Source organism: Corylus avellana, chromosome ca2, assembly GCF_901000735.1.
Source record: "Corylus avellana chromosome ca2, CavTom2PMs-1.0".
Lineage (NCBI taxonomy): Eukaryota > Viridiplantae > Streptophyta > Magnoliopsida > Fagales > Betulaceae > Corylus > Corylus avellana.
In genome coordinates this window covers 49,536,270-49,545,078 of record NC_081542.1, presented here as the reverse complement: position 1 = coordinate 49,545,078, position 8,809 = coordinate 49,536,270, and the positions used below count along the sequence as shown (strand labels likewise).

At 36.4% G+C, this 8,809-nt stretch overlaps 2 protein-coding genes across 3 annotated transcripts; both read left to right on the top strand.

Moving 5' to 3' along the window:
- Window positions 1–1,635: 1,635 nt before the first annotated feature.
- On the top strand, window positions 1,636–3,484 carry LOC132172170 (rho GDP-dissociation inhibitor 1-like). Of its 2 annotated transcripts, none has more exons than XM_059583619.1 (5): window positions 1,636–1,930; window positions 2,057–2,123; window positions 2,438–2,656; window positions 2,750–2,874; window positions 3,260–3,484. In XM_059583619.1, the coding sequence occupies exons 1-5, from the start codon at window positions 1,652–1,654 to the stop codon at window positions 3,335–3,337; spliced, it is 768 nt and encodes a 255-aa protein (XP_059439602.1). In that variant the 5' UTR covers window positions 1,636–1,651; the 3' UTR covers window positions 3,338–3,484. The 2 variants fall into 2 exon arrangements, with proteins under 2 accessions (XP_059439602.1, XP_059439603.1); XM_059583620.1 differs by having other exon boundaries at window positions 2,750–2,869; window positions 3,260–3,342.
- A 2,380-nt stretch (window positions 3,485–5,864) lies between these two features.
- On the top strand, window positions 5,865–8,289 carry LOC132170165 (uncharacterized). The gene is made up of 7 exons (XM_059581058.1): window positions 5,865–5,878; window positions 6,034–6,389; window positions 6,675–6,919; window positions 7,304–7,388; window positions 7,495–7,680; window positions 7,763–7,927; window positions 8,032–8,289. Exons 2-7 carry the CDS (start codon window positions 6,036–6,038, stop codon window positions 8,287–8,289), a joined length of 1,293 nt encoding a protein of 430 aa, XP_059437041.1. The 5' UTR covers window positions 5,865–5,878; window positions 6,034–6,035.
- Window positions 8,290–8,809: the final 520 nt, after the last annotated feature.

Below are 8,809 nucleotides of genomic sequence, written 5' to 3'. Positions count from 1 at the left end.
AAAAAACTCGAAAAACTCTGAAATTTGATATATATATATATATATATATATATATATATATAGTCTTCATAATTATTTTGTATTATGTTTAAACTCATTAGAAGATTTCAAACTTAAAATAATTTTTTTTTTTAATCATTTATTACTCTCCAAAAAAGTTGATGGGGGTACTCAACTACCTCTAAAACAATTGATAGAATAGTTGGCCACCTCGAAAACAACTTATGGGTGTGTGGCCGATCTCCCCTATTGGTTGCAATAGGCATGTCAACTACTTTAATCGGCTGCAATAGGCATAAGACACTCTCCAAATAGTTAATGGATATTCGATCACTCTCACCATAGTTAAGAAGGGTGGCTGGAGCATCTCAAACGTATTTGGAGTGGCCAACTACCACTACCCTCAAACAATTCACAAAAGGGTTGATGAGGTGCAAGGGTTATCACTCTTTTTTAAAAAAAAAAAAAAAAAAAAAAAAAAGTTTGAATGACATGGCATTAGCCTAACCATTGATTTGGTTACAAATGAAGGGTTTAGAATGTAAGGTATTGCAGGGCCTTGGTCAATGTCTAGGCAGTCCCAATGAAGGCATAAGAAGGGGTCAAAGGGCATCTTTTAATCCACCCAATCCACAATCCTAGCTAGGCTAGGTTGTCTCATCTTATGTATGTCTATGTGGATTTGGCTTACATGCTGTTATTTTAATAACAGCATGTATGCTGTAGCTTAATTAACGGTCAAGATTGAATTTCTCAAAATCTCTGTTCATTTTCTCTTTCCTATTAAATGATTATAAAAATAAGTCAACTTTAAAATTGAATCTTGACCGTTGATTAAACTACAGCATACATGCTGTTATTAAAAATAACAGCATGTAAGCCTTATCCTGTCTATGTAAGTTGAGCTTAACTAATTGAAAAGCTCTCCTCGAATCTTGGTCTTCGTGGAAGCTTGTGCAGGAGTGACCCTCACTGTCTCGCCACCTCTCTCATATTTTTTCACTGGAACGTTCAGAATTTCGGATCACCACATGACCATTTCCTTCTCTGTTTGAACTTTCCTAAACAATCCATCTTCTCTCCCTTTCCCTTCTTTTTCTTGGCGTCTTTTCTTGCTATCCTTTGTGGGTTTTCTTGATTTTGTTAATTTGCCATCTACCTTTCTGGGATTCTTTGACCCAACCAACCCTTTCCGAGCTTTATTCTCATTGTTGTTATTATTCTTATTATTTTTATCCATTTTTCTATTCGGCTCTTCACTTTTTGTTATTTTTGTTAAACTAATAATTATATGATTAAATTTACTTCTTTTATTAGTTTAAGTTTTTAGGGCAAGTAGTAGTTTAACATGGTACGAGAGTCTTATGATCGAACTTTGACTTCAATTCACCCCATTTAAAATAGAGTTGTAGCCCACACGTACGAAAGAGTATTAAACTAATGATTAAATGATTAAATTTACCTATTAAACTTTTAGTAAAAGTGAAGGTTCATCAGTTTTGTTGAGAGATTCTTCCTAGTGGGATTTTTGCTTCACTTTGTGTTCTATAGCTTTGTAAGCATTTTTGTTTTGTTTTCTTACGTTTCTTTTTATATTTGGTAGTCTGTTCTCTGTACCATTTGGTTCATTTCGTCTCTGTTCGGGTTGTTGATGTCTTTGGCCGTTGGAGTGGTTTCAAGTTCCAAAAGCATGGGTTACGATGAAAAAACCAATGAGGGCGAGGAGCACAGTGAAGCTTCTAAAACACAGACAACAGCAAAAACAGCTACAGGTGAAGAAAATGCAGCCGCAGGTGCCCCAGGAGGGCTGGTACGGCGAATGAGTGAGAGTTCTATCTATGCAACTGATCAGGAGGAAGAAGATGACGAAGGAAGGAAGATAGAGTTGGGTCCCCAGTACACGCTGAAGGAACAATTCGAGAAGGATAAGGTTTGCTTCTGCATGTGTTTGTTTTTATCATTAATTAAATAATCAAATACTCTGTTTTTGGGCCTTTCGATTATGACAATTGTTTCTGTAATCTTTCCTGTTTCATGATTATATTTGAGGATGTAGGATGATGAGAGCTTGAGGAGATGGAAGGAACAGCTTCTTGGGAGTGTAGACTTCAATTCTGTTGTAGGTAACCATTTTATTTTTTTCCTTATTGTTTATCTTTAAACTTTGTTTGATTGCTAAGAAAATGGGGGGGCGGGGTGGGGATTCAAATTTGGAATCTTTCATTTTGGAAGGTTCTATTTTTCCAATACTAATTGGATGCCTATAGAATTAACAAAAGGTACTGACTTTTAAAGAGATTTCGCTTCCAAATTTTGCTAACCTTCTGCTTTAATTGCATCCTCTGTTCTTCAATATCCAATAATTAGATTAGAACTGAGGGATCCATCATCTAGTCCAAGTTTTTTTTCTTTTGTTCATTTTCTCTGTCTAATGTAGAAACTCTAGAGCCAGAAGTTAAGATCCTGAGCCTCGCAATCAAGTCCCCTGGAAGAGCTGATATCTTTCTTCCCATTCCCGAGAATGGAAACCCCAAGGGCTTGTGGTTTACTCTGAAAGAAGGAAGCCGTTACAACCTGGACTTCACTTTTCAGGTCAGCAACAACATTGTTTCAGGTCTCAAGTACACTAACACTGTGTGGAAAACTAACATCAAGGGTAAGCTCTCTCTCTCTCTCTCTATCTTTCTCTCATGCACACAAACACATGGACTTTATGCTAAAGAATCTGTCTTGTGAATCCTTGCACCAGTGGACAGCTCAAAAGAGATGCTTGGAACCTTCAGTCCCCAGGCAGAGCCTTATACACATGAGATGCCTGAAGAGACTACACCGTCTGGCATATTTGCCAGAGGATCGTACTCAGCTAGAAGTAAGGTTGGTTCAGCCAATGTTCTATGTTGCCTTAGCCCTTGGTTTACCTTAATTAATCAAAATAATTTGAGAGAATTTCTGTATCATTATACAAAGGACATAAAACTTTAGGACCATGTTTGTTTGTTTTATGTTCTCAAGACCAATAAATTATCAAACAACTCAAAACACAAAATACTCCTCAAAACATAAAAACTGTTTTTGCATTTATGTCACGTAAGCACACTAGTTCAAACCCAAATATATATATATATTAAGAAAAAAAAAACACCCTCCAAAACACTTTAACAGCTATTACTATGCATTTGTTTACATTGTTCACATCAGTTTGGATTTGTCTCATTGATCTCCTTCACATTCTTTTCCTTTTCTTTTTCTGTGTTTTCAGTTTGTTGATGACGACAACAAGTGCTACTTGGAGATCAATTACATATTTGATATCCGTAAGGATTGGCAGTTGGTTTAGACTGGGAAGTCTCCTTTCAGTGTTTCTGTTTTCACTACCTGTTAATTGGTTTTCTAAGCATTAATCTACTTCAGTGTTGACATGTCTCATTTCCAGTATCGTATCTATTTTCAATCCTGTCCTAGATTAGCACCTAAACAATGAAGAGGGAATTTTTGTGGGAAAAAAAAAATGAAAAAGAAAATTATATTCATCAGTAGGTTCTTGTTAATAAAGTTGAGCTTTTAATGGCATTATCACCTCTCTCATTCTCTAATTGTTGTGAATGTCAGCATATCCATGTAACAGGGGACTCGTTAATTTCTGTTATGTTTAAGCTTTATTTATGTACCTTGAGCTTGTTAACCATTCCTGTAGAAAAGGGCATGTTTCATAGTTGTCTTTTGTTCTTTATTCTCTATGAATTCCAACTGATAAAGCTCCCCAAAGCATGTTCCTTTTACTTTCTTCTATATTATGTTCTGTTCTTTTCATTTTGAGTGAGCCCCCCCTGTTCTGTTCTGTGCATGTTTCTTTCTCTCTTTTTTTTCTTCCCTTTTTCCTTCTTCAGTATCTTACATTCAACTTAATCGTTTTTAAGTCTTGTGTGGATATGAGGTGTTAAACTGGCCAAACTTTTAGCTCGAAGAAGACAATAACAAAGGACAAGACAGGCACTAATGTAACGGAAAAAAGAGTGTTTTATGATACAAAAGAGCATTAATGTAATGGACTTACTTTTTGAGTGCAAAATACTTGTTAATAAGCATAATAGAGGGCACAAACAACTGATAATTATATATAACGGAAAGAGAGTGTTGTGAGAGGTACTACAATTTTTATTACAAGTCTCTTGCAAAATAACTTGACTGTCTACATAGCATTACAAACTGATGTAACAGTTCAAGTTGCGTTTATTACGTCAACCACTAAAATGTAAACTATCAGGTAACATTCGTTTTCATAAAATGTAAATTGTTGAAAGAATTTGTAAAGAGATTATAATAAAGGTTATACTATCCCAATTGTTTACTATGCTTCAAAATCTAGAGTTTGAGCTTCTACGATAAAGAATTCGTGACTATCGTAAATGTTCCTCAATGGCCTTTCCTATTCAAAATGTTCCTCCCCACCATCCTTTCTACACCATTGCTGGTGACTCTGGCAGCTTATCATGTTCTTCTGCAAGGAAGCAAATTATGCTTCCAAAAGCTACATGGATCTAACCCAATTGGTGTTACCTAGTTGGTGCCTAAATGTAATGTCACGACTTCTTCTTTTTTTTTGTTAATAATACCATGAACACCATTAGTCACTCTATGATTTGACATTAAATTTGCAGCGAAAAATAGTGGACTATAAACTGTATTGATGATACCAAAGCTCTAATTGAAATCATAATTACATTTATTCATATACTTCCCACAACTCTGTTCCATATGTACAATCTACTATTACATTTTAATTGTTTCACCCTTCTATACAATCAAAAGATGCTATCGCTAACTAAACTCAAACTTGATTAGTCCTTAATTAAAGCTTTGTTTGGGTCATCAAAATACAAGTCTGCCTCAAACTTATGGATAAAAGTCCAAGTAGTTTCCAAGCACCACAGAGTCCCTCTCATATATAGCCGTAAAATTTAACAATTTTTTAAGTGAAAATGAAATTGTAAGTTCACTATTCAGTAAGTAAATACAAGTACTTAAAGTCCTCTTTAAAAATTCACTCTTTTGTTAATGTAAAAATTATTTTTCCTGGAAATTAGAAAATGTGTACTTACCTTTGGAAACTTACAATAAAAACATATATACTTTTATTGAAAACTGTCTTTAACACGCACATAAATAGTTAGTAGATCTTTGGGTTGTGGATGTGAACGTTATCTTGGCTTTTGGGTCGAGGAGGAAGAGTTTCGGTTGGGAGTTTGTCTATCCTCAGTTTTGATAAATAAGTACTACCTATGCATTAGTTTGAATCTGTTTAACACATATATGTTTTTTAATATGTAGATTAGTCATGGGTTAGTAGATTGGTTTTGGGTCTAGAATGTAATACGTCATCTGTGACACTTGTAATCTCGTAACTTTGGCTATAGTTGCTTGTAAGAACTTTATGCTCATGATTTCTATGAATGAGACTGATATGGATTCCGTTTAAAAAAAAAAAAAAAAAAAAAGCTAGTAGTTTAGAATTATAAAAAAAAAAAACGGCCCATCTTACTTGTTGCAGGTTTGGGGTGACGTGTTACTATGGAGACGGACAAGTGGACAACCACCAAACCCCCTCTGCAAACTAACGGGCCATGCTCGTCTTTCTCTCCAAGCCCATGAAAATAACCGCCCGAGTGCAGGCCCAGATCCGAACTTTACCGGGTATGGATCTCTTTTCGAGCTGGCCATTTCTCATTGGGTAACTCAGCGCTGTCTATAGGCTTCGTCTTACACAGTTGAGAAGAGCATTCTCGAGCTCCCCTCGAATATATCCGACACGCGACTCGCCACTTCTTCCGAGTTACCGGTGACCGAAACTTCACATTCAGCTTCTCAGTATCACTCTCAGGTTCGTCAATAAATTATCGTCAATTTCTCCGAATATATTTTTTATTTGGTTGCTCCCTTTGCTCTGTTAAGCGCAAAACCCTGGAGATTTTAGGGAGAGAGATATAGGCAGACTGGTGAAATTTTGTTTGTATAAGCGAAGTGAAAAAGTAACAGAAATGAAATCCAAGAGAGAGAATGATGACTTGGTGGAGGAGGAAGGGTTTGCTTCGGAATCGAAGAGGCGGAAAGTGGTGGAGGAGGAGTCATCTCCCTCGCCGCCTCCTCTTCCCATAGCGAATCCTCTTGCCGGACTAGCGAATTATGATGACGATGAGGAGGAGGAAGAAGATGAGAGGCATAGGCGTGCTGAGCAAAATAGCGATAGAAAGGAAGGTGGTCAACAAGATGATGATGACGATGACGACAACGACGATGACGATCAACATGAGCAAGCATACAGTCAAGGAAAGCGAAGCCGTGAGGTGGAGCGCCGGAGGGACTGTCCTTATCTTGATACCGTTAATCGACAGGTATAAAACTCGTCTTTGGATACTAAAGATAATTTAACAACATTATTGGTGTATATCTATGTGTAAGTTCTGCATATGCGTCAGTGTAATTGCTTTACTCGATGCATAGAAGTGTCTTATTTTGACTTATGTGTTTATGCTTTAGAGGTTTTAAGTTTTGAATTTGAGCAGTTTCTTTTTCTTTCTCTATCAAAGTTGTACGTATCTCCATATTAACTAGGGCATATATATCTGTATAAATGCATTTTCATTGTGTGTGTTCCATTGCTCTTCTATGTTTTGCAGGTTTTGGATTTTGATTTTGAGAAGTTCTGCTCTGTGTCTCTCTCGAATTTGAATGTGTATGCCTGTTTGGTCTGTGGGAAGTACTACCAAGGAAGAGGGAAAAAGTCTCATGCATATACTCACAGCCTCGAAGCAGGGCATCATGTTTACATCAATCTTCGGACTGAACAGGTTTATTGCCTTCCCGATGGTTATGAAATTGACGACCCTTCATTAGATGACATTCGGCATGTTCTGAATCAAAGGTGTGCTTATGTTTTGGTTTAAGTGCTTTTATTTTATTTCATCTCTATTCCATGTTGTCCCCGATCTTTCTCTGTGCGTCTGTGCTCATGCTGTGACTCCCACTGGATATGTGTGCTTTGATACATATGTGTTAGCATGTGGTCATGCTGATGTTCTGACTCTCATTGGATGTGTGCTTTGATCCATGTGGATAACAATTTCTTTTGGAAAACAAAAATTACATTGGTCAGCTTCATTTTCTCAGTGATATTTGTGATAGTGATATGCTATGTTTTGACTCACATGCTATTGTCCATGTTTTATTTAAGATTTGAGTTTATAGAATTAGGTAATCATAAGCTCTTAATTTTTATTTTGTTTTTGTCCGGCTAACCTATATGCAGGTTTACTAAAGAACAAGTTGAACAACTTGACAAGAACAAGCAATGGTCTAGGGCACTTGATGGTTCTGATTACCTCCCAGGAATGGTACCTATCTTTGGCCTTTCTCGTACAAAATTGCATTTCTGTTTTATTGTTAGAGATGTTATTTGGACCATTTTGAAGTGTTAATCATGATTTTGGCAAATTTCAGGTGGGCCTTAACAACATCAAGGAGACAGATTTTGTGAATGTCACAATACAATCTTTAATGAGAGTTACTCCTTTAAGAAATTTTTTTCTTATCCGTGAAAATTATAAACACAGCAAATCTTCACTTGTTCATCGATTTGGAGAACTCACACGGAAGATTTGGCATGCACGGAACTTTAAAGGACAGGTTTAATCCCAGTGAGTGTCACATTGAATTAATAGTTCTTGAACATGAAAGTCATATTTATCAATTTTTTCTTTCTTTACAGGTGAGCCCGCATGAGTTTCTGCAGGCAGTTATGAAAGCCAGTAAAAAACGGTTTCGGATAGGCATGCAGTCTGACCCAGTTGAATTCATGTCATGGCTTCTTAACACACTGCATGCTGATCTTAAAACAAAGAAAAATAAAAGCATTATCTATGATTGCTTTCAGGTGTATATATCATCCTTCTTCTTTGCTGTCCACTCTGTTGTTACTTGTTAGTAGTTGGATATTATTCACTTGTGCTTATATAGAATCTACTACACGCTTGATAGGGCGAATTGGAGGTTGTGAAAGAGATCCATAACAAAGCTTTTACTGAGAAGAAAGAAAACAGTGATGACCAGATTGCTGTTTCAAAACTCACAGATGGTGGAATTAAACATGATGCGGATGTGGCAGAAACTTCCAGAATGCCGTTCCTAATGCTTGGACTGGATTTGCCCCCACCTCCTCTTTTCAAAGACGTGATGGAGAAAAATATAATACCCCAGGTATACTTTGACTTCTTTGTTAGTTTGGTTGCAATGTAAATGGGATATGTATTTTCTGTTGTCTTTAGTAGATTTTGTTTAAAGGGTTCTAATCAACTAAGGCTTTATTTTATTTTTTATTATTGATAGATATGACACAGAGTATTTTAAAATAAGACGGAATTGGCTAATTGATATGAGAGAGAGAGAGAGAGAATTTTAAAATAAGTTGGAATTGGCAAATTCTTTCAATGCCCTCTTTGCTTCTCAAAAAGTAAGATGACAGGGGAAGGAGGGAGAGATAAGGGTATTTTAAAATAAGTTGGAATTGGCAAATTCTTTCAATGCACTCTTTACTTCTCAAAAAAGTAAGATGACAGGGGAAGGAGGGAGAGATAAGGGTTAAATATAGTTGTTCTATCTCTTGATTTACATAGGCAGCAGTCGGAGCCACTTTATTAGAGTGTAAAAGTTAGAGAGAGCCAATGGTTGGAGAGTTCTTTTAAGACCTGGTTTGGTTCTCAGAAAGTAACATGAGAAGGAAAGCTCAGTTAGAGAAAGGTGCAGCATTCTACACCAC

Bases quoted from the DNA above. Each gene is read 5' to 3' on its own strand.
- LOC132170165 (XM_059581058.1), top strand. From the start codon at position 6,036: ATGAAATCCAAGAGAGAGAATGATGACTTGGTGGAGGAGGAAGGGTTT. The intron at 6,920-7,303 runs GTGTGCTTATGT...ACCTATATGCAG, and splicing joins CGGCATGTTCTGAATCAAAG to GTTTACTAAAGAACAAGTTG. The intron at 7,681-7,762 runs GTTTAATCCCAG...CTTTCTTTACAG, and splicing joins CACGGAACTTTAAAGGACAG to GTGAGCCCGCATGAGTTTCT.
- LOC132172170 (XM_059583619.1), top strand. From the start codon at position 1,652: ATGTCTTTGGCCGTTGGAGTGGTTTCAAGTTCCAAAAGCATGGGTTAC. The intron at 1,931-2,056 runs GTTTGCTTCTGC...TTGAGGATGTAG, and splicing joins AACAATTCGAGAAGGATAAG to GATGATGAGAGCTTGAGGAG. The intron at 2,875-3,259 runs GTTGGTTCAGCC...CTGTGTTTTCAG, and splicing joins CGTACTCAGCTAGAAGTAAG to TTTGTTGATGACGACAACAA.